The 25,954-nt window shown below is 52.4% G+C and overlaps 10 protein-coding genes across 10 annotated transcripts; 6 read left to right on the forward strand and 4 right to left on the reverse strand.

Moving 5' to 3' along the window:
• Positions 1 to 430: 430 nt before the first annotated feature.
• On the forward strand, positions 431 to 1,531 carry J4E85_007513 (uncharacterized protein; the record flags this gene model as incomplete). Its single annotated transcript, XM_051471745.1, has 2 exons — positions 431 to 846; positions 901 to 1,531. 2 exons carry the CDS (start codon positions 431 to 433, stop codon positions 1,529 to 1,531), a joined length of 1,047 nt encoding a protein of 348 aa, XP_051324819.1.
• Positions 1,532 to 1,853: 322 nt separating this feature from the next.
• Positions 1,854 to 3,065, forward strand: J4E85_007514 (uncharacterized protein; the record flags this gene model as incomplete). The annotated part of the gene is made up of 5 exons (XM_051471746.1): positions 1,854 to 1,889; positions 1,968 to 1,990; positions 2,061 to 2,144; positions 2,203 to 3,001; positions 3,051 to 3,065. The coding sequence occupies 5 exons, from the start codon at positions 1,854 to 1,856 to the stop codon at positions 3,063 to 3,065; spliced, it is 957 nt and encodes a 318-aa protein (XP_051324820.1).
• A 625-nt stretch (positions 3,066 to 3,690) lies between these two features.
• On the reverse strand, positions 3,691 to 4,635 carry J4E85_007515 (uncharacterized protein; the record flags this gene model as incomplete). Its single annotated transcript, XM_051471747.1, has 1 exon — positions 3,691 to 4,635. The coding sequence occupies one exon, from the start codon at positions 4,633 to 4,635 to the stop codon at positions 3,691 to 3,693; it is 945 nt and encodes a 314-aa protein (XP_051324821.1).
• A 717-nt stretch (positions 4,636 to 5,352) lies between these two features.
• Positions 5,353 to 6,138, forward strand: J4E85_007516 (uncharacterized protein; the record flags this gene model as incomplete). Its single annotated transcript, XM_051471748.1, has 1 exon — positions 5,353 to 6,138. The coding sequence occupies one exon, from the start codon at positions 5,353 to 5,355 to the stop codon at positions 6,136 to 6,138; it is 786 nt and encodes a 261-aa protein (XP_051324822.1).
• Positions 6,139 to 6,229: 91 nt separating this feature from the next.
• Positions 6,230 to 6,682, reverse strand: J4E85_007517 (uncharacterized protein; the record flags this gene model as incomplete). Its single annotated transcript, XM_051471749.1, has 2 exons — positions 6,230 to 6,386; positions 6,528 to 6,682. The coding sequence occupies 2 exons, from the start codon at positions 6,680 to 6,682 to the stop codon at positions 6,230 to 6,232; spliced, it is 312 nt and encodes a 103-aa protein (XP_051324823.1).
• A 2,040-nt stretch (positions 6,683 to 8,722) lies between these two features.
• On the forward strand, positions 8,723 to 9,296 carry J4E85_007518 (uncharacterized protein; the record flags this gene model as incomplete). The annotated part of the gene is given in 2 exon segments (XM_051471750.1): positions 8,723 to 9,276; positions 9,290 to 9,296. The coding sequence occupies 2 exon segments, from the start codon at positions 8,723 to 8,725 to the stop codon at positions 9,294 to 9,296; spliced, it is 561 nt and encodes a 186-aa protein (XP_051324824.1).
• Positions 9,297 to 9,826: 530 nt separating this feature from the next.
• J4E85_007519 (uncharacterized protein) lies at positions 9,827 to 10,852 on the reverse strand (the record flags this gene model as incomplete). Its single annotated transcript, XM_051471751.1, has 1 exon — positions 9,827 to 10,852. The coding sequence occupies one exon, from the start codon at positions 10,850 to 10,852 to the stop codon at positions 9,827 to 9,829; it is 1,026 nt and encodes a 341-aa protein (XP_051324825.1).
• A 3,168-nt stretch (positions 10,853 to 14,020) lies between these two features.
• Positions 14,021 to 15,716, forward strand: J4E85_007520 (uncharacterized protein; the record flags this gene model as incomplete). The annotated part of the gene is made up of 3 exons (XM_051471752.1): positions 14,021 to 14,209; positions 14,263 to 14,628; positions 14,682 to 15,716. 3 exons carry the CDS (start codon positions 14,021 to 14,023, stop codon positions 15,714 to 15,716), a joined length of 1,590 nt encoding a protein of 529 aa, XP_051324826.1.
• Positions 15,717 to 19,201: 3,485 nt separating this feature from the next.
• Positions 19,202 to 19,863, reverse strand: J4E85_007521 (uncharacterized protein; the record flags this gene model as incomplete). The annotated part of the gene is made up of 3 exons (XM_051471753.1): positions 19,202 to 19,395; positions 19,601 to 19,756; positions 19,836 to 19,863. 3 exons carry the CDS (start codon positions 19,861 to 19,863, stop codon positions 19,202 to 19,204), a joined length of 378 nt encoding a protein of 125 aa, XP_051324827.1.
• A 3,509-nt stretch (positions 19,864 to 23,372) lies between these two features.
• On the forward strand, positions 23,373 to 24,113 carry J4E85_007522 (uncharacterized protein; the record flags this gene model as incomplete). Its single annotated transcript, XM_051471754.1, has 1 exon — positions 23,373 to 24,113. One exon carries the CDS (start codon positions 23,373 to 23,375, stop codon positions 24,111 to 24,113), a length of 741 nt encoding a protein of 246 aa, XP_051324828.1.
• Between the last annotated feature and the right edge of the window lie 1,841 nt (positions 24,114 to 25,954).

The following is a 25,954-nucleotide window of genomic DNA, read 5'->3' on the forward strand; positions in this document are numbered from 1 at the left end:
GACTTCGCTCGTATCCCATATCTTAATTTTGATCTCTTTCCGGAACTCATGATGAGATTGCTGTCGCTGCGCACAATGCGCCCGATCGGGCTAGGTGACAATGTGGGCATGCCCCTTGATCGACCGAGCGCAAGTATGCCAACCCATTGGGCAAGGAGGCATACCCACCTCAATGGATTCCACGATGTAGGTGTCCTACCCAGGCTCCATCCGCGCGATCTCTTCGGTCGCCTGAAAGGAGCTCCGATAGATGGGTGTCTACTCACAAAGCTCGTGCTCACAGGCGGTGGTGGCGCTTGCCCCGCTCAACGCAAATCGTCATGACGCATGCCTGTCTCCACGCTATAAGATAACAAGGACAGCGCGCATCGGCGGCATCAATTCTATCGGAAATCTATCGCAACAAGCTCCGTTCAGATCAAACAGCAACATGGCGTCCACGATGAGGGCCTGGCAGTACAACAGCACCAAAGGCGGCATCGAGAAGAACCTCCAGATCAACGAGGCCGCGCTACAACCAGTGCTTCATGATGAGCAGATTCTGGTCCAAGTTCACGCCATGGCGATCAATCCTGTCGACCACAAAGTCACTGAAGGGCCAATGCCTCTGCGACTTGTAGGCTCCGACATCACCCCCGGTGCCGACTTCTGCGGCAAGGTCGCCAAAGTAGGCAAGAAAGTCGACGAGTACCAGATTGGCGAATTCGTCTTTGGCGCAAAAGTTGGTGCGCTGACAGGAGGAAGCATGGCGCAATACGTAGCCGTGGATAGACAAATGCTGGCGAGGTTACCAGAAGGCGTGAAGGTCGAAGACGCAGCAGGCGTCGGCATCGTGGGGCTGACCGAGTAAGGCCGCGCAGGTTACTAGGAAGCTGAAAGCCATGCTAACCCCATCTTCAGATACCAAGCCATCGCCCCAAACGTCAAAAGCGGCGACAAAGTCTTCATCAACGGCGGCTCAGGCGGAACGGGTGTGTACGGCATCCAAATCGCGAAAGCGCTGGGTTGCCACGTGACGACCACCTGCTCAACACCCAACGTCGACCTCTGCAAGAGCCTAGGCGCCGATGAAGTCATCGACTACAAAACCAGCGATGTCATCGAAACACTCTCCTCCAAAGACCAGACCTACACCCTCGTCGTCGACAACATCGGTACACCACCCAACCTCTACAAAGCCGCATCCGCTTTCCTCACTCCAGCCGGCAAGTTTGTCCAGATCGGCGCGGGGATGAGCGTTGCTAGCATCAAGAACGTTGGGTCAAATATGCTGCTGCCCGGGTTTTTGGGCGGCGGCAAGAACAGCTATCAGTTGTTGATGGCGAAGCCGTCGTCGGATGCGTTGACCCAGATTGGAGGGTGGATGAAGGAGGGGAAGGTCAAGGCTGTGGTTGATGAGGTGTTTGAGTGGGAGGATGCGCCTAAGGCGTTTGAGAAGTTGAAGACGGGGAGGGCGAGGGGTAAGATTGTTGTTAGGGTGCCGTTGGATTTGGATAAGGCGAAGGAGAAGGCTGAGGGTGGGGATGCTTGAACGAATGTTTATGTTTAGTTTGTTGATGTAATTCAATGCTCGCTGAGTCGTCTCGTTCTCCCCAAGCTAGTACATTCTGCGAAGAGGGTCATGACTAGACTGGACTCATTATTCACGCCGCCCGCATTTAAGTCAAGCCCAGTGTTTGCCTAAACCATAGTACGCATGCACCTACTTAGCTTGCGGCTCTGTCACGTTACACACTGAGCACACGTCAACTGTACATCGCGATAAATCTATATAGATTAACACAATCGTCTGGAATATCTCTGTCGTTTCAACTTTTGCCACTACACTACCTGAACAACGGAGCATTCACGAAATGGCCCCGAAGGATCGACTCACCACCAAGTCTCAGGTAATTTCGCTGTGAGTTGGCATGAGAGATACCCACAAACAGTATTAAAGGATCTGACAGTCTCGCAGCCTTGCACAGAAATTGCAGAAAGCCCAGAAGATGTAAGCAACTTTCTTTGGTCTTTGTAGTAAGAAGCTGACTATACATTTGGAGAAGTGATACCACTGCCAGAGAGATCGAAGAGCGGCAAAAGCAGCTAGATGCACTTCGAACTACGCAAAGTGCGCTTGAACATGAGAAGCAGGGTTTAGAAACGTAAGTGCAGGGCCGCCCAGCGTCATGGATCGATGGCTGACATAAAACTTCTTCTTAGTAAGTATAAGAAGATAACCGATGACTGCTCGCGCGCATGGAATCGTCAATTTGCTGCACGCTTCTTGGAGTTAGTCACTGCTCGGGAGCTGCGAGATGAAGTCTACCTCTACCTTATTGGCGACTCTCCGAGTGCCACCATCTATCCGATTGAGGTCCCTCTGCCGGCAAACACAATGAACGATCACTTCTTTCACCTTCAACCCATCGACCGTCGCGGACGGAGTCAACGCCGTGGTAACGACGATGAAATCGCACACTACTTTCGAGATAAGTTCGTGGGTGAGGAGTTCGCCGTGGAAATTGCCCAGCTCTTCCACCGTCATGCCATCTATAAGGTGGGACATGTCAAGGACGTGGCCCAATTTTTGAGAGATGGTCCTCTGATGGTTCATCCATCCTGTCAACCCGAACATTACATCCGAACGCTCAAAGTAATTGTGTCTATGGACATCGCCTGTTCCAACGAAGGGATCTGGTACAGCAAGGAAGAAGACAACTGGAAAAAGGAAAACTACGAGAGTCAGCTGAGCTGGCTCACTACTCTCAAGGAGCTTGATCAGGTGTCAAAATTTACACTCAAGCTCAAGGTGAAAGTCCTAGACTCGTCGACGATTAGCAAATACAAAGCAGTGCTGCTTCCGCACATCCAAGAGCTTGTGGAAAAGGGTTGCAAGGTGACCGTACGGTACATCAGCGCGAACATGTACCAATACCCAACTGAGCGGGAAAAAATCATTTATGACAGTACCATGCTTCTCTCCACGCGTCAAATGAAGAGCTTGGTTACTGATGCGTTTGTAAGTCATCTTCGGGACTAGCTTCAAGAAGTATCTACTAAAATTCCAGAATAACGACAACTGAGAAGCGAGATGTGGGCACTGTAGGCATACGTACTTGGTGGGCCAGTAGTGCGGCGCGACTTATCGGAAATCAGCGAGATCAGAGGGCGGTAGCATCATCGTATCTCACATGGTACAGGGCTCGTGCGTTGCCTATCATTGTCTGAAATGTAGTACCACTTCAAATTTACGTTCGGGTTCACATTGTATTCGCAGCTGTACGTCGAAGGAAGCAATGCAATCAGCAACCATATCACGTGTTCAAACGGCTGTTATAGTAATGTGGATGTTCTTTATTTTACAAATCCAATGCGCCCAAGTTATAGAGAAGCAGCGTGTTTATCTCTAGCCTCGTGTGTTAAGACCTTCCTCGTACTGCCTCATACATCAAGAGCTTTCCTACCAGATGCTGTCATGAGACGGCGGGCGAGAGCACACCATGAGCATAATCCTGAAGTCATCTCTCGATAACTGACTGCGTGGAGTTTACGTTGTTGTGTTGAGTCAGAGCGACACGAAATGAGCTTCGACAATTTCGATAGTCGCAATGTATGCAAGACAGGTTCTAGACGTGAAAGGTAAGCGTGTGAAATGAATCCTTGAGGCTAATTACTTACGAAAGTACCAGTCTTGAGTCGGTGGCTTTTCTAGCGCGACTCCGGACGGGTAAAGTCCCACATCCAGCCAGAGTACATCTCAGTGTTACGACGGGAATCACGTCGATATGGCTGAACTTCCACGTCAACCTTCACTCCGCGGTCTTGCAGATCGTGCACAAAAGGAACTAGAGCTCGCTCAAAGCCTCTCGCTCCTGTAAGCGTCCAGGTGCGAATCAAGATATGCAGTTCGAGCTTGTTGAATTGCTTGATTTTGGCGATGATAGCAAGTACTTTGACCTTTTTCTCGAAGGTATGATTGGTAGCGACAGATTCCAAGTTCTGACGATCTCCTCCAGAGTTGTGCCTAAGATCGTACTGTCCCGTTCTGCGCCACCTGGGTTTGTCGACGTCCTGATGGGCTTGGAAGGATAGCAGCACAGTGAGTGAGCGAACGAAGTCGAAAGCCCGCAGCGGAAGTGATGCTAGCGGCAGGCCATATTCCAGAAACTCTTCCACATCGTTTGGGTGGTAGATACGGAATTGTGCGTGTCTGTGGAGTTCCTCCATAATCTCTTTCTGGAAGGAAGTGCCCATAAACTCACTCGTTAGATAATGAGGGATGGGATCGAGTTCGCTGTCGTTCCACGAGCCGAACGTCTGACTAGGGCAGAAGGAAACGCGCCAATCCTGTCCCAGGAGTGATACTTCTGCTGAATGAGGGAGAAGGTGATCGTAGATCATATCTCGCAACTCGCGAGGGAGCTTATCAAGGAGGCTTTGAGAGAAGCTTTGGCACCAAGATTGGCCGTATCCTCGAGCAGCAGTAGCCTCTTCACGATGCAGTGCCTTTTGGCGACGCTTCAGCGAATGATATCTAGACTCGGCCTTCATCATCTCAATTCGAGCGGTAGATGTGTTCGAATTGTTGGCGTCAGTTTTCTTAAGGGCTAACGCTAGCGCTCGTCGGTTTGCGTCCAATAGTTCGGCAGCCATGTCTGGAGTCGAGGGTGGGGTGTTATCCACACCTACTTCTATCGAGAGGTAGATGAGTTTGGCGTAGGTTGATCGTCGGTAACGGGTATTTTACCAGGGTAGACGAGTCTCTGGGTTGAGGGTGGCTGAGTATAGTCGACAGGAGATAACCGAGACATAAATCGCTCAGCGGACAGACCAGTGCATAGGCAGCAGCGAGTGATCAGGAGATTAGTACCCAGTCGTCTGTGTATACATGTCAAAACCAGAAGAATCGTCATGAGCTTAGACCAATGGCTGTCACTCCAGTGAATCTCTTGCTCTGTTGTAGAATAGAATACGGCCGTTGCCGTTTTCATTGGAGCGCCAAGGCCAAATCGTAAGTGCAGCTTTCGCTACATGGCAATGATAGCCCATGAAAGCTGGTACGGAGCTGTATAAGGGTCAGGGGATATATTTGTAACTGAACCTACAGATATCGGTCTAAGCCGCTGTTCTATCGAGATTGCACACTCGCGCAACATCATACATCCGAATGTAGTAAAGAATCTGTATACAGCTGTCAGGGAAGTATGGTGAAGTTGCCTGCAAGCCTGCGACGATGTCTGGGGAGGACGTGGGGATGAAACGCGTAGTGTAGCAACCCCCGACGCTTCCTTGGCGTCGCCCACGAACTTCGACATTGTCGCATACCTCTTCAACCTCCCAAATCTCCAAAAGTAATGTAATACCACCGCGATGTCGTCCATACCGCGGCGCATCATCCTCATCGCATCGTCCGTCTCCCTCCTCCTCTTCATCGCAATCTCGCTAGCGACCGCCATCGAAGTACGCGCACCTACCACACCAGTCATACAGATCAACCTCGCGCAAGCTGCAAGAGTCGGAGATGGCGATGATATCGTCGCGGCGAAAGCGCTGTTGAACGGCACGGACTTCGACCGCGGCGATGTGTACAACGGCAGCAGCATCGTGTCCGGCGCGACCCTCGTACCCACCACGATGACCGAAACCCAGGACGGGATGATTGGCTTCACACCGGAACCACAAACGAGCGCGAGTTGGAGTGCTGAAGGTGTCTTGGGGCCTATTGCTACGCCAAAACCGTCCGTCGCGCCTAAGCATCGGCCGCCGACCACTCCACAGATACCGATCCTCGCCCTTACATACTCCGGCGCGGGCGGCCCTAAACACTGCCGCGGCGAGCTCTTGCAGAAGACGTATTTCCCACCGCCCCTCGAAACATGGAAGAACGGCACATGCATCACTCTCCCAAGCGAAGCGCGATGCGGCGTGTTCTATTCGAACAAAGGCGACAACTGCGAGGCGCAACTATTCAACATGCCAGACTGCTATAACACGACACGATCGTACGTGAATACAGTCGTTTTCATGCCCGAAGAAAGAGCAGTCGGTGCGCTTTGGAGCAGCATGTGGGTGCGTTGTGGTGTCGACGTCGCTGAAGCCAAGATGCTTGACCCGAGTATTCTTGGTGGAGCGCTGAAGAAGCCTGGCGGAGGTTGAAGCTGTCACCGAACGTGAAGCTGCGCCAACACTATGCACATGGACCCCTTGTATCGAATCGAAAGCAGTGGCTATGCATAACCATCATAGCCTATGCCTCGTCCATTGCGTCATTGTCGTGGTCGTCATCTTCGTCTTCATCTTGGTCATCGTCTTCGTCGTCATCTTCGTCTTCGTCTGTGGACCGGTCTGAATCATCGAATCCGTCTTCGGTGGTGCTGCGATCTGTCTCGGTATCATGATCCGTGCTATTGCCATCAATATGCAAATCTTCATATGGTCTTTCGAGAAAGCATTCTTCAATGGGCTCCGACCCGTCACACACGCGTACACGTACGACTTCTGACACGTCACAAATTTGAGGAAACAGTTCCCAACCCGTCTCGCACCAGCCACGGCGCTCTGACCTGCCACGATGGATCACATGTCGGTACCACGTCACGTTTGCAATCTTCAACTCTGCGATGCGAAAGTCCCCCGGGAACTTCCAAGTATCTGCTGGCATCGGCCGTTCGTCCCGATGGTAATCCAATTCGACATCCATGTCGCGCAATTCCAAGCACGGTAGTGGCCCTTGCCTGTGGCTGAATGCACGGACAATAGCAAGAATCTTCTCTCGAGGCTCGTGTACCTCTCGAGTGATGTACCTATAGCTGGTGAGCACGAGCCGTCGAGGTTGAGTCTTTGCCAGAAGGTCCAGGTTTCCCTCCGGCCACGGCCCGACATTCCGTTCGCTGTTATTGTGGAACGTTGTGTATACGATCGTCAACGACTCCAGGACTGGCATACGGGTCGAACTGGAAATGCCAGCGCCGTATCGTAGACATCCCAAGTCGAGGACGAGGTGTTGGAGATGGGGTAGTGGCTTCGCAAGGAACGGGGAGAGTTTTATTCGACCGCGGTACGATATCTCATACGGCGCTGAGACTCTGTGTGTTCCCCTGTAGTCGAATCCTAACAAAAGCGACCTAAGAGCTTCCGCGTGTCCGCTTTCGTGTATCGATGTGTAAAGTTTCTACGTTCACGTGTTAGCCTCTATTTTGAGACTATCTGTGGAAACGATGGGTGATTTGACGTACTCCAAAGATGTCTATAGAGCGGAAGGGACCCTGCCTTCGTTCTGGAATAGTTTCATTGGCGACGTCTTTGTCATAAGAGTCACGGGGATCGTTTGGCTTAAAAGACTCAAAGATTGGGACACATCTAATGCTTTCCAAACGAGGCGCAATGCTGAGAATTGTCTTGAAAGCGTCCGCCAGATGGTCCTGTATCCAGACCACCCGGGATCGTTGTATGGGTGTTTTGGCTATCTTGGCACCGCCGATAGTGAGCTGTTTGAACGACTGCGACACCCAGGGAAGCTGCAACAATCGCGTCAAACGGCCCAGATGCTCCTCAGTGCATTGGAAGGGTACATCATGTAGGACCTCTAGGAACGCTTTTTTCAAAGCGTTACTGAGACCTCGACATGCTAGACGGGTGTTGTACACTGCCTGGCAACTCACCACCAGTAATCGCGGTATGACTGGTGCGACGGAATCGTTGTATGGAGCATATTCAAGGAGATTCATTCCGATCATCTCGATGAGTTCGATCGGAAGATCAATTATGGTTCTGGGTGGCGCTGACGACATAATGAAATTTGAGTGGGCGGCCTATCTCGACAATGGACAATTATGAGGCTGGAGAGATCAGACTTTGAGGGTTGGAGCTATGGCGGGGATGCGCTGGGATTAGTAAGGGTAATTAGAGCTAGGCCATTCATGGATTAGCGGCTGCGCTACCATCCAGCCGACCTCGGGAAATCCTCTCTCCTCATACCTCCGCGATGGAGAGCACCAAGGTCGCGTCTTCGGGCACACCCATCATAGCGGTGAAATCTTATTCAGATCGATGAATTTTCGTCAGCCGATAACCGCGATCTGATATCAAAGCTCCCTTTGAGTCACCAAAACGTGCAGACGATGAAGCCAAGAACACCTTGACAAGTAAAGCCACAAGCTATGATGGCGTACACAATCATTTAGCAACGAGATGCAAACTCAATGCACTTTCCTTCGGCATCAAAAAAAAGTCTAAAAGACTCAGGCTTGACTGGATTACGGTCGTGATGGTTACACAAGGCCATGACTGCAACGAGAAAGATGTGCTGCGCTCAGCAGCAGCAGAATGCGAAAACCAGAATCTAATTCAACCTCATTCTCATCTTCACTTTCACTCTCACTGTCAGCTTCATCTCCAATGGCACTAGTCTCTTAAAGTGCCGCATCAAACGGACGAACGCTTCACCTACACAGATTTCCTGCCGCTTATTTTCTGCTACCCATGGACATCGCGCAGCTTGAAAGTCATGTCAAAATCCACGTCAGCAAAGCTAGCAACCCTTCGCAACGCCTTGGCTGCGCTACCAGACAAAGATGTCCTGCACAAATACCTCAGAAGGTCGACAACTGCTCCAAACCTACTTCGTGACGCTGTCCTCGTCGTCCTCCACCGCAAATGGTCAGCTCACCCACCGTATCGCCTCACCGAGCTTGGAATCACCACCTACGACCGATCTAGCATCAATCAAGGACAGCCTATAATGGCCGGCCCGCACGCAGAAGACTTGCTACGCAAAGTATGGTGTCTCCACCTCGTCATCCGCTCCACCGCGCACCTCGACGCTACAGCCACCGGTCTCGATCCTTTCCATTTCGGCACCACGGTCTATGTGTCCCAACAAGAAGCTCTTGTCCTGCTCGAGCACATCTGGCACCAGCCTATGGACGAGCAGAACGAGGACTCTGGCTACCGACCCATCATATACATGTCCTTCGGCTCCAACAGCAGCATCAGCAGGGTACGCAAGACGGCGTTCGACTTCGACCCAACCCTTCTGGATACCACGGTAGCGAGTCTCGATGCGCAAATCATACCCCAGCAATCGAAGATCACTCGTCACGCCGACGCCGACTTCGCATACCTCCTCAGGCAGTTCAGCATCCCTGTATATCACTCCGACAACAGCGGCAACGCAGCCATGTACGCCACCATCGTCGCTATCCTCTCAACCCTCCGTTTCGAGCTCTATGGGTCTCTACAGAATGCGAAGGCAAAGCCAGGGCGGGTGGGCCAGTCAAGTTCCAAGTCTGCGATGTTCGTGGTGCAGAGCTTGATGAATTGGCCCACGCCGGCGCCGCCTGTTGGTGTAGAAGTGTTTTGCTGGAGGTGCGGAAGTTACGAGCATGGGTTTATGGAGTGTCACAATGCGGATCTGAAGTGTAGGAGGTGTGAATGTGCAGTGCAGGGGTGGAGGAGGAAGAATGCTGGGACGCATATGGAGGGGTCGTGTGCGTTTGGGCCTCGTTGAGCAGATGGAGCGGGAGGTATGAGGGCAGCTATGTGGATATCGTCAGTGTCACTATTAGTCGTTGATTCATGTAGCGGTGATGAAGGCAGAGGTTGGACAAGGCTGCGGTCACGTCAACCAAAGAAGGGACTGAACATGTCTAGAGCCTAAACCAAGATGAACACATGCAAAGTGGGTAGCCCACGGTCAATGTAGGCTCCAGGGTGGGGTCTGACTTGTACGCCAGTGTGATGGTTTCATTCATAGCTGCGTAGCTACCTGGGTGTTCTACCGGTAGTCCTTTCAAACGTTTCCTTGATCTCATCTCTCGTCTCTGTCCCCGTACACCTCTTCAATCTACTGCCCTCCAAATCCATAGTCCCTTGGCGGTATCGGTAAGTACTGATACATACACCTGGTGGTCTTATGTGTGTTCCGCGCACCAAACAGCCTCTTGACGCCCGAGTTGCTGCAGTTCTGACAAGTCAGAGCAGTGTAGCAGGATTTGGCGAGGTGACTCTTGTGATCGCATCGAATACAGTACACCAGCTCTCCCCAGGGCGGCGGCGACAGCGACTGTCCCATCTCCATGACTCCAGCCACCACTTCTGACATACTGCGACCCTGGACGACGGCGGGTGGCGAGCCGGGGACGTCTGGATACATCCACGGCTTGAGGGTAAGTAAGACAGCGGCCATGAGCGTAGCTGCTGCGTCATTGCCGGCGGTGTGGAGGTTGGGTACGACCATGTTGAAGTGCGCGAGGAGATCTTTGAGTCCGATGAAAGGTCCTCGTGGTGCCTTGATACCCAGTTCTTGCGCCATGAGCTGCGTGTCGATGACCTTGACGATAGTACCGTAGCTCAGCAGGTCGACGCCGAACGCGCGCTGCATGTGTTCGAATTCGTTCTCTACCGCGTGACCGACCAAGATAATGGGCTGCAGGTCAGACCCGTCTCCATACTCGCGCGGTCGCACAAACGTATTGATGAGTACTTGTTTCACCTCGTCCATAGTGACGAACTTGGTCTTGCCAAAGAGGAAGTTCTCGGGGTCTCCGGCACCGGGGAATCTATTGATGAGGTGCGCGTTCTGGATGATACGGGCGTGCGCGACTTGGATGCTAGACAGGATATTCTCGGCGTGGATAGTTGGGGTCAGTCCCTTCTGCATGAGCTCAGCGATTCCGAGCTCGGTGGTGGGTTTGGGCTCTTTCTGCCACCACTCTGCGTCGATACAGACGACGGCGGCCTCGTTGAGTCGTTGGGGAGAGCCCACAGCGGGTATACCGCAGAAGTGGCCCAGGACTTCAAATGCGGAGGTGTTCTGGAGGGACTGCTGGAGATGGTCGTTTGGCGTCATGTAGTCCTGATTGGCGCTCATCTTTTCGGCTGACCGAAAGTCTCTCGGTTATGTGAGGTAAAGCCCTGGGATGTGTTAGCCTGAAGATGTAGGTGCGCTGGAAGAACAGCCGCAAGTTCTTAGAGAGGTGCTTGGAGAGGTTATGGAAGGGGTGGTTGAAACCAGAGCACGTTAGGTTGTATCGCAAACGCGAATCAAGAGAAGTTGGCTATTGTAGAGAAGTCGGCGTCACTTGCAGTTCGCGGAGTGCGCTAGAACCCGTGATATACCAAACAAGCTAAGTGTGGACCCCAGAAACGAAGTGAATGTGGCTCGCTAGCGCCAGACTGGCTTCTGTCTTTAACGTCGTGAAGAAGACGGAGGGCTGAGTCGCAACGATTTGTAGTGCGGCAGTAGAGTATGAAACATGACATAGAGGTCATGCATAGTCGTTACATGTACCTTCACGCGAGTTCGACACGTTGTATACTCCATGGGCCATGCTACGTCCACGTGATACCCCGCGCCTGTTCAGGTGTGCTAGCTGCTGCTAGCTCGAACTTCCATTATTCCCATGATTTGTCCGCACTCATCTAGCCATGCCCGGGCCTTCTTCATCTTGGTCGGCTGTCGTAGTGACAGATGCACCATCTTGTTTTCCTGCTAGCTCTTCCTAGCTACCGTGTATGTTCGTCCAAAAAGTATCCAATCCATTAGGCGTCTTGTGCTTATGGCGTGTTGAATCACTGCCGACGGTACGCAGGTTGTAGCTCCATCCATGGACTTTCTGAGTTGTTCTGCTATTCGAGTTGAGAAGGACGGCGAAAGAGGGGCAAAGCCCGATCAAAATGGCTAACTCGTGTCAGTATTGAGCGACTGGATCAACGGAGCAGATCAAGCTAAAAGACACATAGGCGACTTACCGACAGCTGTCTCAGCCATACTCCATACTGCAAGCCATGTACCGTCCATCGTCTTGCCAGTCCTGATAGTATGCGCAGTGACATTGGCAGCGCGTAGAGTGGCGATCAAGATGCAAAATACTGCGCTGGCAAATAAGACGATGATAGCATTTTTCTGCGTGCGCGGCATCTGAAGGTTCCACGTAAGACGCAAAGGAAATGCGATGACTAGGGATCGTCAGCAGCGATTTCGAAGCGTGCGGTTTGATGCCGAGAGTGCTTACGCATGATATTGGTGATCGTATCCGCACCGAAAGAGTACCAAATGCTGACGAACTGCCTAACTCTGTTGTTGCAACCTCCAGATCCATCGAAGAAGCTGTGCAGTGATACGCAAGATGTGAGAAAAGCGACATAGTTTCCAATGAGTGACTGTTTGTCATGTCAGCATACAGTGGTTTTCTTGTCAAGATGTAGGGGGAAACTCACAATGACCCAGAAAACGACAAGGAGCCACCACATCCGATTGTACACCCTCGGCAGCCCGACAGTTAGTTTCCTGTAAAGAAGAAGCAGGCCCAACTTGACAGTCCATAGGATGGCCCAGAAGAACATCAAGGCAGGAAAAATGAGTCTGCCGGTGAGATAGACATGATAAGGAAGCTCAGGGTAGCGTGGCATCTTGCCTTCCGTTACCTCCTGCACTTTACCCCGTATGGGCGACAGGACAATGTAGAGTATGCATTGCGCAAGAAAAAGAACGTACGCAAAAGCCATGCAGCAGTCTTGTGCAGTTATTCTTCTCGGTCGCAGATACTGCAGCAAGCATCGGGCTATTATAGCCACTGACACTATGGAGATGGATACATAGCCAACTACCCGCACCGTTGTCTGTGGAAACGATGCGCTCGAGCCTCCGTCATTGGATTCGTGAGTAGAGACAGTCATAACAGTGACTCTGAAGAATGAAAGAGTAGTGCCAACTGGAGGGGCAACGTACTGGCAAGGAAAGGACGCCCAGGGTAGACAATGGGGTCTATTGCTACAAACAGTGCACCCAGCATCAGGTATAAGAGTCGTCCGTCATCCTTCTTGACCGCGTCAGCGGTACAGTGGATCTCAACGTGCCAGAATCCTGGTGTATGGATTGCAGTCTCATGTCGCGGCAACTTTGATTGCAACAATGAGAAGGAAGAGGCACAGCTGAAGGAACTCTCATTGCGTGTCGCCGCGCCGTGTTTGATGGATCCATGCTCTTAGCGTAGCAAAAGTCTGATGCGAGATGCCCGTCCCAGATACTCTCCGAGCGACGTGTCGCACGCATTATTCAATTTCCGAATCGATAAGCAACATTCAGAGTGCGTGTGTTAGTCGGTGGACGTCTGGGAGCCTATCTGCCTGCCCTGACCAACTCCAGATGTCAGGGGAAACTTGTCGGCGTTGACAGGCCATCGAGTGGCTAATGAGGCTTGCCACGAGCTTACCGCCCGGGACAAGAGCTGGAAGCTGCACCTGCCTGATAAACGCTAGTTGTAATCATATAGGTGCGAGCGTAGCGAAAGGATCGAATCCAGAGTACGGACAAGAAACTTGTGGTGATGGACGATGGATTGAAGGATTCGTGGAGGACCGATAGGTAGGTTCACCCGCAGACCGTGCCGCAACGCCAAGCCGCGCTAGTGGCGGAGCACGGAACCGAGCCGTCCCAACCCGATTTCCATCTCTCTTTGCATCAACATTTGCAGTTCGATTGCTTGCCTCCCTTACAGAATGCGTCAACTAACTGTCTTGGATCCGACAATGGGCGGAAGAGATGCACTTTAGATGCGTACCTATCGTTTCAACCGCTCGACAAGACATCTCTCGAAGAAGAGGGGCTCAGTGCCCAAGATCAAAAGTGCAATCCCTTCAAAGTTAGCCAGGCATTTAAGTCGCATCATCCAGGTACAGGATCCTGCAGGGACTGTGCTTGCTCCTTACTTCCGCGAGGCAATATGTGCGACTTGCATACTGTGGGCATATCGGTTCGCGGACTGCCGCCCGTCACCTGCAGAAGTAACGATCTGAACCCTCGCGATTGGACAGTTTATATGATCTCACTAACACGCGCTGTACATCGCATAGAAAACGCGCAACGGCGTTTCTAGACCCGTAAGAGCCGTCTCATTACTCGCCCTGGGGGCTCCGCGGGTTTGGATACGACTACAAAAGGCTTGTCTCCTGCGATCGATGGCCTGTCCCTTCACATATAGGCCGCAGAAGTTCCGATCTTAATCCCTTGGGTGCGCGGCAATTTACTTCAGCGGTCATGAAGCTTTTCCATCAACTATGCGTTTGCGCTCTTGCGGTGGCAGCTGGAGCATCAACTCAGGATGTCTTCGAGCCGGCTGACTTCAATGTGACGGAGGCTCTTATTGACAACGGCATCAACGTGTCTACCATCCCCGCCTTGGCTGGTCTGGCGGCCAGATCCTCCTTGAAGGGCTGCTCCATTGCCGTAGGTTTCATTTACCCAATCTTACCCATCTTCCGCTAATTAGCTTCGGAAAGTGCAACTCCCTCAAGCTCGTTTTTGGAGCGGCCAAGGTATCCAGCGCTGCGCCAACAACGTACTGGTCTATACAGCAGCTCGAAGTCGAACCTCATTGCACGTTCAAGCCTAGTACCGCCCTAGATGTCTCGAGCCTAGTACTGATTGCACGTCTCACAACATGTCCCTTCGCAGTCAAAAGCGGAGGCCATGCGGCCTTTCCCGGCGCATCTAGCATTGAAGGTGGCATCACTGTCGATATGGTCAACCTGAACCAAAGGAAACTCTCTACAGATAAAAAGACTTTTACCGTCGGCCCTGGGAACCGATGGAAGGAGGTATACGACTACCTGACGCCCTACAATCTTGCCATTGTTGGTGGACGAGTAAGTCGAATGATCAAATTCAACACCTTGAGTTCGTTACTGATGCCAAATAGGCGGCATATGTCGGAGTCGGCGGACTCACGCTCGGCGGAGGTATCAGTCATCACACCAACGAGTACGGCTTAGCTTGTGACAACATTGCCTCATATGAGCTCGTCACCGCTTCGGGTATCATCCTTACTGTGAGCCAAAAGACTTTCCCAGACCTTTATTGGGCCCTTCGCGGCGGAGGCAACAACTTCGGCGTGATCACGGCGTTCAACTACGAAACCCTACCTCAAGGTCTCATGTTCGCGAGCAAACGCCAATACAACGCAACTTACGCGCCTGCCCTGTTCGACGCGTTTGGAAACGCAGTTGAGGCAGCTGAGACCGATACCAAGGCCGCCCACTTCGTTGCCGTCGCTTACTCCCGTGGCGTCAAAATCGCATCGACTGAGTACGAGTATTTCGATCCGGTCGACCCAGCGAACCCACCCGCTATACTGAAGCAATACCTCGCGGTGCCTCCACTCACTGACAACACTCGTAATTGCAGTCTGGCTGACACAACTCCTGGTCTCAGCCAAAGCATGCCGGACGGCTTCCGCACAACTATGTGGTCCCAGTCCTTTAAGTTGAACACAGAGTTGATGAAGCGTATGACAGACCATCTTTTCAAGATTGCGCCCGGCATCCCCGTTGGCTCGCCCAGTGTCACGTTCCAAGCCTTCAGCAAACCCGCCATTGCAGCCATGCAGAAAAAGGGCGGCAATGCGCTGGGTCTTCGGCCAGAAGACGGCCCTCTATTCCACGCCCTCTTCTACCTGTCTTGGACGGACGAGAAGGATGACAAGGTGGTCTTAAAAGCAGCGCAAGACTTCCTGAGCGCATCGGTTGCCATGGCGAAGGAGCTGGGTGCGTATAATGACTACATGTACATGCCGTATAGTAGTCCTTACCAGCCTGTCATCTCGGGCTACGGCGCGGAAAACGTGGCTAGGCTGAACAAGGTCTTGAAAAAATACGATCCGAGTGGGGTGTTCCAGGACTTGCAGCCGGGATACTTTAAGCTTGATGGTGGGGCACCGTACGGCCAGGTTGTGTAGGAACACCATAGTACATTCTGATCGACAATGCATGATATGCGCGCACTCATTCTGCGAAGCCCATAAGGGTAGTAGTGTCGACTGAACGATGCATTTTGTCATGCCTATGGGTTGGCTGCCTCAGCCTTGTCATACCCTCATCTGGCAGACCACTACCGCATGGTCATGTTGTCGCACGTGTGTGCTGTCTCAGCCTTACCACATATCGTTTCTTCTCAGTCGTGCTGCTCCGCCAATTTTGAACGAAGAATCACATTCAGTCTCGATGCTAGTGAGGTTCTCAACAACTAGTCCACGTATTTTCCCACATCACCGCGCTTCTGTGTAATGAGATTTGCTTCACCGCAATCGCAGAAGGCAAACTCGTTTTTGCGTCATGGCATTGACGCTTAAATCTGACATACTCATACGTAGCTGCTGAACACGCCACCTTCCACATGCGGATGCATGGCGCAGCAGGCAGAGCTACATCTCACGTGGGTGGCGCCCGAACTTCAAAACCCCGCAAGATTGTGTTGAGCCTTCCTTTCTCATTTCGCATCTCACCGTCCACCCTGACTTCTTCGACGATAGCACACCAACTATAACGCTGCCGTGCGCAGATCGCGTTGTGCTACCTACGGTCACAATGGCGCGCGAACCGGAGCCGCTCGAGCGTGTGCGGGCGTTGGTTTGCGAGTTTTGTTGGGTGAAATGCTTCGATACGGAGGCATTCGAGAAGCTTGGGCGTGGTGATATTGACGTGTTCAAATACGATGTGAGTGTTGCACGCGGTTACTATGATACAAAGCGTTTTTGGATTGCGATTAAGACAATCCCAAGATTGTACACAACACCGAATGAACACAATGTTGCTGACCCAGCGATTGAATTAGATGACTCAAGAGAACCTTCAAGCAGGCATTAGGACTGGATGCACGTGGTGTTCGTTGATTGACCAAGCCTTCCCCTGGCGTGAGATGTCTGCGCAGACCTATGAAATCAGGTTGAACGCAGACTCTAGGCATGTCATCACGCCACCAGGCAGTAACTTCTACGAATGTCACTTTAGGAACAAGTTGAAGGTGTTTAAGTACCGCGCAGTACTTGAATTCTTCACTGAACACGATAACCTTGCCGCCCAACAAGTAACCGCTCGAGATGTGGATCGAGATGTGACGCCATCGAAAACGTCTTCCCAGATCTCAAGGTGGCTTCAGGAATGCGTTCAACATCCATGCTGTCCTCGGCAAGCAGATGTTCCTCTCCCCACACGTCTCATCGATGTAGCAACAGCAAGGATCTGTGATACGAACGGAGCTTTCGACAAATTTGTGGCATTGTCATATTGTTGGGGATCTGGGTCGCAAATGCAACTGCGGTCGGACACTATCGAGACGCTGATGCAGCACATGGACTTCAATGATCTACCTCAAACTATCAAGGATGCTGTTCTTGTCACACGTTCACTATCCATTCCCTACCTCTGGGTATGCTGGGCACTCCCATTCGATCGAAGGCCATTAGTCGTATGACTAACCAGAGTACACTAGGTAGATGCACTGTGCATCATTCAAGATGATGTGGAAGACAAACTCCGCGAAATTGGGTCCATGGCACAGATATACAGTAATGCCTATATCACGATCCTAGCTTCTAACGCAGACGATGCGGCCCGCGGCTTTCTTGCCCATCGTGACACGATGGACGCTCCCAGCGCTCGGATACCGTTCCGATTAGCGCCAAAGAGATTTGGAAGCATCACCGCTCGGAAGTATTCACATCGCTCATCATCTCTCAAGTCAAGCAACCCACTGAGCACACGAGCATGGGCACTACAAGAACAAATGATGGCTAATCGAATACTAGCTTACACTAAGTATACCTTAGAGTGGCGATGTGCATCAGGTATGGTGAATTTGAACAACTCATTGAACATAGATTGGGGTCATGACCCAGTGCCAAAGTTGATCTCCCAGCTTGACACGGACCCAGACGTAGCTCTTTCAGAGTGGATACGGATTGTCTATGATTATTCGTATCGAGCCATGTCCTTAGAAAGCGACAAGTTGCCTGCTATCGCGGCTCTGGCGGAAAGGTTTTCTGCGGTCCTCGGGCATTACTATGCAGGTCTCTGGCGATACAACCTCATCAAGCAGCTGTGTTGGGGATCAGAGAACACTTCACAAGAACGACGTGCCGGCAGCCCGTATAGAGCACCGTCGTGGTCTTGGGCTTCCGTTAATGGGATCTGTCCGGTGGATGACAATTGGGAAGAAGACTGCTGCAACTTTGTATCGGCGGCAGTACTCCCCAAGAACGCTGAAGTTCCCTATGGAGAAGTGATCCACGCATCAATCAAGATGTGTGGAAGGATATTCATTGCCAGCGTTCCAAGAATGACTGGGGTAACCTACCAGAAATGCACACTTATCCACGATGAAAGTGAGATCGCGGAATCACCATTGCAACGTTTTTACAAGACCTATTTTCACCGAGACACCAAAAGTGCGGGTCCTAGCCGGGGCTCAGCATTTAAAGCGGCATTTCACTACGACTACGATGAATTCCGCAGTGACCCTTTGATTGCTTGTAAGTTTGCACCAACTCTCATCACTTCTGGCAAACAGCTCTAATGTTCGATGTTTGTCGATTTAGTACTTCTACCACTACGACGACGTTGGTACACATTGGATAATGATCGCGAGCGAAAATGTGAAGGTCTCATTCTAATCCCGGCTGGGCCGGGCGTTGTACGAAGGATTGGCACGTTTGTAGGCCTTCGGGAACACGAGATCGAAGATGTCGCTGAACAGGAGATCACAATCGTGTAACGACAAGACCTATGGGTTCGACCGATTGCAGCGAGCAGCATACAGAAGCAGTCGGCAAAGACGCGCGAGGCGTCAGGAGACAGTGTAGTCAGCTACATGGCAGATTGGAACATGACTGCATCATCTGCCGCAACAACAATGCTGCGTGAACAGTGCGTGAAGGAGTATGCCACGTAGGTTCGAGTTGGTGACTCCGTGAAAAGAAGCGGTGAGCGTATATATTTGAAGGCGAGTCAGATACACATCGATTACGCCGAAAAGAATGAATCTCGTGAAGCCTCGCAGTAAGCGAAATAATGCTTTCCAAAAGTGCAATCTGACCCATCAACTATCAAGCAGCACAGACGTCGCAAAGCGCAAAAAAGTCCCATCTTCCAAAAGAAGCTAAGAATGAGTATGATTTCGCTAGTTTCGCTATGCAGTGCAACTGAATGCTTTCGCTCTTTCTAAATGTAGTAACACCCAAAAACACCTTCATCAATCAAACAAACAACAAACAAACAAAGGTAACGCCGCGATCCAGTTTTCCCAAGTCCAGTCAATTCGTATCATTAGTTCGTAGCAGGTGATTGCTGTTGATATCACATCCGTCGTTCCGTTTGCAGCAGCGCCTCTGCTCTATTGACTCCTCCAGCGTTCATTACGTTCGGCGGCGTGGTAGTCGTCGCATCTTCAAGACTCGTTCGTGGGGCTGGTAGGGTTGGAGAAGTTGGGAGTGGCAGGTGCGGAGTAAGTCTGGGTAATGGGTTCGCAGACGTTGCGGTGGGTCTTCCAGTCCGACTTTTGGCAGTTGCGGTCGCAGTAGTAGGCAGCCTTGCAGCGGGAGCAGCGGCGGCGTGCGGGTTCGCCGGAGCATGTTGTGCAAGCTATCGCACGTTAGCATGAAGTGCCTAGCAACATGAAGTTTGTATCATGAAGTGAAGTGGTGTTGTAGTGCGAGGCCAGTAAGGCGGCCGGCGATAATTGTGGGATAAAGTGGAGCGCCACATGCGCACTAATGCAGCCCAGCGAATCAAATCGGGGTTCCTGCATCGCGCCACATGGGAGCTGGAGATGGGAGTCCAAACTTACGTTTGCTGTTGAATGCGCCGTTTAGGCTTTCGGTGCTGGCCATCGGACGCAGGGAATGGAAGAGTTCGGGTCGGTTGAATGCAGGGAGTGGTGAGGTGGTTGCTGGTGGTGTGGCTTGCGATGCGACAGAGCCGTCAGAGGACCGTCTCGGAATGTCTGGTTGGCAAAGTTAGTATGCATCGCAATAACGATTTCAAAGTCTGCGATTGCAACTTCGAAAAGGACTCCAACATACCACTCTGCGCGCTATCCCTCCTGTCCATTATGGAATGTCGACCAGTGTTCACCGCTCCATTGCCATCGCCAAGACTGGACGTAAACACATTCAAACACACGCTTCGGGGTGGCATTTCCTCTTCTCTTTCTGTTTCGCGACGTCGTTTTCCTTTCAAGCAACCGGTCAAGGGCAAGGTGTTCTAGAAAAGAAAGAATTAGGAGAATAGAAGGGATGTCTGGTATTTCAAGCAAAAATGCGGTCGCTGCGCTCCTGCAAAGTTTCGCTGAAAAGCGGTGTGAGGTGTGGAAGCACAGATCGCAAACTAGCCCAGGAACAGGCTAAGGCTTACCGTTCCGCTGAAACGCGCGGTCATGTGTCTCAGCCTTGGGTATCAATTCACCGTATCATCTTGGAGATGGAGGTCTTCTCTTGCATCTTCTGTGCATTGTGTGGTTGTTGCAGTGCTTGGAGGCTTGAAAATGGTGGTTGTAGTTCACGTTGCGCGACTTTGCTCCGATCTTCGCGGGATCTGCAAAAGAAATCTCCGACTGTCTGGAGCGCGATTGAGTTTGAAAAGCAAGCAGCTCGATGCACATCCCCATTAACGGAAACGGCGAGACCGCCAGTTTGTGGGGTAGTCAGCGGCTGACGGTCCCCGTGGAAGCTTTGCGTGTACATGTCAGCAACAAGCTGATCAGGTATTGAGTGTTCGCTGTTCATCTACAATCAACGCTGGCGCGACAGTAGTTTCTTTTGCCAAACGCAAGGGTGATGCCGGACGCGATGGCGATTGAGGACCCCTATTTCGAGCTTGACACTACTGGTCTGCCTGGAGATCGCCATAACGCCCGCATGCCGCGAAGTCAATTTCAGCTGACCTGAAGCTGCCGTTCACCGTGTTCGTTGTTCTGGAGAACAGGTTTGTGCTGATGAAAGGCCCAGCAACCGGTGAACTTGGTAAGCATTGCCGCTTACTACGGGAACAAGTCAGCTTCAGATCTGGACAAGATAAGAGAATCGCGAAATATTGCCGAATTGATCGCCTCTATCGCCAGTATCCAGTCGATTTAGTAAGCGCCATGTCCGAAAGTCAAGTGGTACGTGATGTCGCGCGGATGAAAGGGTGCGCACGTGACTGACCCGCTCCGCGTGGTCCCACAATCTCATCTGGACCCTCCTGCACTGTCAGTTCAAATGCGGCTAGACGGTGTTATTAACCACTCAAACCGATACTGCATACGGCTCCAGACTTGGAGATGCTAGCGTACATACGCTTGCTCATGTCACGAGGTACGTTGAATGCGAAGACACATGTCAAGGCCAGCTTCTAAAAGCATTGAGTGAGCGAGAGGTCACGCCAGTCGACTGGATTATTGGGCACGCCAGCGTTCCGACGATATCCATCGCCTGGTACCTCATCCTCAGCTATGACGGCGACTTGTTGCCTAGTCTCTGGTAACGCAGATTCACCGAGGGCTTGATCCAGACCGCGGCAGACCTACTCGTATCAGCTGATCACAAATAACGGAAGATATTTGGGCATGTTAGGAAAATGAAGCAGTGGAAGGATACTCCAGCGACGTGCGCATCGAAGCTTGTTTCCCGTAAGGCAACTGAGACGGTTCACAAGGAGCAACGGAGCGTTCCATCCTGCGAAGTACGACATGTGGAGACAAAGATGCCGTAATTCCTAGGCTTCGTAAGACGCCTCTGTGGCGCCAGGGTATGGCGTATTTCTGGATATCGGATGCTAGTGGTTTCTGGTCGTCATGCATCGCAGCCTTGGGAGAGGGTCTTGGTATGGCATGGAAGAGCTTACGAGATGGGGGAATGACGACTGGAGTTTCTATCGTGTAACTAGCGGCATTGTGTGGCGGTGCAGAGCCGACGAACCGGTGTTTGCGGCTGTCATGATGAGCGACATGGCGCTAGAAGCCATTAAATCTCCGGCCAAGGCCAGTGACTTGATCATGTGCCACTAGAAGATGCGTACAAGCGGGAGTGATAGTTTGATGGCTTGCTCCGACATACGGGGCGAGCCGACTGTCAAGTCGCCGTCGGAGTCATAGGAAAGCGCGAAGAGAGACACCGAGAAGTGCCAAACGGGGCACATTTGACTCACCGTTGGCAAAATCGAGCGACAGCCAGGTATGAAACTTGACTATCCAGGGCCCGTCCACGTGTTTCCCGTGATGAAACACTTCCGCTGTATACCGAAGGATACATTGGTAACCAGGGCCTGCTCAGCTCGGTGGGGTGGGCGCGAACTGCTGTACCAGCGCGCCGATAGTGAAAAGAGTCACCAGAGAGCCCAATTGACGAATGACGAGGTGTCAAACTCCGGTCAACCAGAATGAGAAGAGCTAATAAATCGGTGGGTGCGTAGCGCTATGCACGTCGTTCGGCAAGCGTCGAGTAACAGGGTGTCTGATGAGTCTTTCGCAGACACGCAAACAATTTGCACGTTCGGCGCCCTCGACTGGTGCATATTGAAGGGCGTAGACCCTTTAGCACAGCCCTAGGTGAGGTATTGTGGATCTTGTCGTGGTTGCAACCGCCGGTCTGTAGCATGCCAGCCACGTAGAGTGCAATTTTGCAGCGATTCGCACAGTCGCACAAGGGCTTCAACAGCCACTCTGCGCTGTGCATTAGTTGACAGATGGATTGCGGGAGGTTGTGGCTATGCGCGAACCTGTGTAGCGGTGAGATTGTGGGAGTGCTGCGCAAATGAGAAATCGATGGTGGGGAGAGAACAAGTCTAGGCCGGATTGGGTGTGGCTGATGCCTCGAGAAACAGGCAGCGACCACCCGCCCACCCCTCAACACCCTGCGAACGCGGACAGCGACATGAGGCGCAGCGTCGAATAATCAGACCCCATCCACGGAAGCGGCCGACCTCGTTGGAGAGACAGCATAGGTGTTCTCTCTGCCCGACTGGACACGTTGACGGGCGCCAGGAGTCGGTGCGGCGGGTGCTGGCACTGCTGGACCCATTCTCCGACAGCAGTGCGCGAAGCGACAGCTCACCATCGCTAATGACAGCGCCCTCGAGCAGCGGCCGTTGGCGGCCCTCTGACTGACGAAACATGCGTCTAGCGGCGGTTCCCAAGACATCGTCGTCATGCACGGATCGAAAGGAACATTTCAAGTCACCGCCCTCGCTAGCCGGCCATGGCCCCCCCAGTCTGGGCACTAGGAGCAGCTAACCTAGCCCTGCTGATGGGCGCAGGCAACCCTGGCCTAGCTCAGGCTTCCACCCACACCCTGGGCATGCGGCCTCTGTACAGAGACAAGACATATATTCCATGGCACCCGCACCCACCATAGCCCCTCCATTCATACCAACTCACTCCAGACGACGACGACCTGCTATCTACATAACAACCAGTCTTCGCCATCCCATAAAGACCAAAGTCAACCAACGCTCAACAACACTACACCAATATCACCCTCCCACCCGGGAGTGACTTCGCTACCATTCCGTACCTTGGCAACAACGTCACAACGGCTTACCCCAAGTCCATCCTGAAGAACTCACCCCCTTCATCGCCCAAGATGCCTTCCGCACGCACAAACCAGCCTACCATCGTTCACTCGCGGCCTTCCACGGCCAAGAAGGAGCGCGTGGTCGGCTTCTACGAGGACCCTGTCGACTCTTTCTCCCGCCCCGTCAACACTGCTGAGAGCTGGGCCGCCTACCACTTCGAGATGCACGCCAGGAAGTGTGCTTACTGCCACAACCCTTACGAAGTCCACCGCAACCACGAGCAGCTCTGCGACGTCGGCCACAGTCTCGCTCAACAGGTCGCTCGCTACATCTACCAGAAGTCCGATGGAGCCACCTACTCAACTGTCGAGGAAGATAACAAGCTCGTCCGTGTAGAGATCCCCGCCGGCTACATCGAGGTCTGCAGCCTCCTCAGGGCCATTGAGCGTAGCATCCGTCACCGATCCCGCAAGCCATTCGTCTCCATGGACCGCAGCTACTACGTTGCCCCCCGCACAGCACCCGCCTCTCCCCGACGAAGCCACTCCGTCAAGGTTGAGCAAGAGCCAAAGACCAAGAAGTCATCATCACGACGCAACAGCGAAATCGTCGACTGGCCACAGCACTCCACCAGCCGGCCGAAGCGTCCACTCGCCGAGATCAGCAACACTCCCAACTCCAAGCGCGGGTCGCTCTACGAGGAGGAAGTGGCTAAGCAGCGCCGGGCTGCTAAGCACTACGCTGTCGAGGTCCGCGAGCCATCATCACGCGACATCCGCGAGCACCGGTCGTCTGGCTACTACCGATGAATGATGACTTGAAGACTTTCTTTGCGCCTTACGAACTACGACTTATTGAGTAATATGATACCCACAATACCATCTACGGCTACGAGGCCTAGCGGCCGCGCGGTCAATCGCTCCGATCCCACCACGACGACATCCGCGGGCGGACGCTGCAAAAGCTCCGCGCCGGTGCGCGCCACCGCCAAACACACGTTCATACATGCTTTATCGCACGCCTTGCTTATGCGTTGCTTATACATGCTATTGGGTGCTGAAGGAACGACGGTGGAATGATACCTGCAAAGGATCACAGTTGCATGCCTCCACCTTTGCGGTGTTTGAGGAGGGAATGGATGATGCGCTCCAGGGTAATGGACCCTGGATGATGCGGAGGAAACTTGGAATGACGTTAATGGACTGAGACTAGAGGGTCTGGCTGGATAGCTAATAATGGAGACATCTCCTCATCACTCAACATCACTGTGCCATCATGAAGTGACTTTGCCCCATTACCCAAGAATAATACTAACATCATTTCTACAGCAGTCTAGAATATCTTTGCGACAGACAACTACAAGCTGCGCTCCGATAGCGCATGTCTTGCTCCACACACACACACAGAATCGCACAGAACCACGCTACTCTGAAACAGTCACACACAAGACATGCTGAACCAACAATGACTCCTACCAGACACACACCTCGGCTGCTCCCCTCTGGCTCTTCCCTTTGTTACGCCTGAGACACGACCAATCAGACCCCAGGGCAGCCAGCAACACCTTGTCTTATCTTCTAGCCAAGTTACGCATCATGTGGCCAGGAATATATTGATCGCCGGCGCCGGATACGAGTGCGTGAACACCCTCTCTAACCAAGATTTCCGCGCGTGTGTTGCGAATGGACCCTGATGTCTGCCTGGCGTCGCAAGCACCCTCCCTTATCGCCCCGGCGAGGTGAAGTGGGTTTCGATACACCCTCCTGGAGTATCAAAGTGAGACTTGCATTTGCGCAAACTGCTAGTGTATTCCGTGGTTGCGCAAACATGTCATTCCGTCTCGGTTGAATTCAAAAGTGCAATACTGAGCCACAAAGCCACTTTCTGACATACATGACCTCAGCCCCCGTATGAAACCAGGACGACATCATCGTCAGCTGGACTGGGGCCCTGGTCGGATGTTTCTGATGACAGTCGGGATATGCTGGGGGTCGTCGCCCATGACGTCTTATCGTCAAGGTTCACGACGGCAGAATTCTGATCTTCGTCAGGGAGGATTCCAAGGTTGCGATGCGGGGCAAATGATGGCAGACGTCAGGGTCCAGGCAGGAATCTTGGAATCTCACACGGGACGATGGGAGTCAAGGGTCTGCCAAGTTGGGGGCGAGCGACGAAGGTACCGTGATCGGTGGTGTTCAAGAATACGTCTACTGTGATGGTTGCCTTGGTAGGAGATTACTAAGAGTGGCCTGGATGGCTGGTAGCGATGGAATGTGGTGTTGCGGGGTACTTGCGCTGCACGGCAGCCGGCAGATAGGCAGCGGCCTCGCCGGCTGTGCTCGATCTTCAGCGCCGTCTGCCACGACCAGAACTCAATAGAAATTCTCGCCACTACCAAAAATACAACCCTGAAGACAACGGCGATATTGCCACAATGCGAAGGATCTCAATAGTAGGAGCCTCACGATAATAGCAACTGTCTCGCTTCTTCCCGCGACACGAAGATCGAACGAGAATGTACGAACGTTATTGCGCGTCCGCCGCAGAACGACCGAGTTACCAATATCGGACGTCACATATCGTCAGCACATGTTTGTCATCGAGCGATGGTGGAAAGAGTAGACTGCAAACCTCAGGAGAGATGGAGAAT

The sequence above is a fragment of the Alternaria conjuncta genome (assembly GCF_024043145.1).
Source record: "Alternaria conjuncta strain BMP 0040 chromosome Unknown scaffold_10, whole genome shotgun sequence".
NCBI lineage: Eukaryota > Fungi > Ascomycota > Dothideomycetes > Pleosporales > Pleosporaceae > Alternaria > Alternaria conjuncta.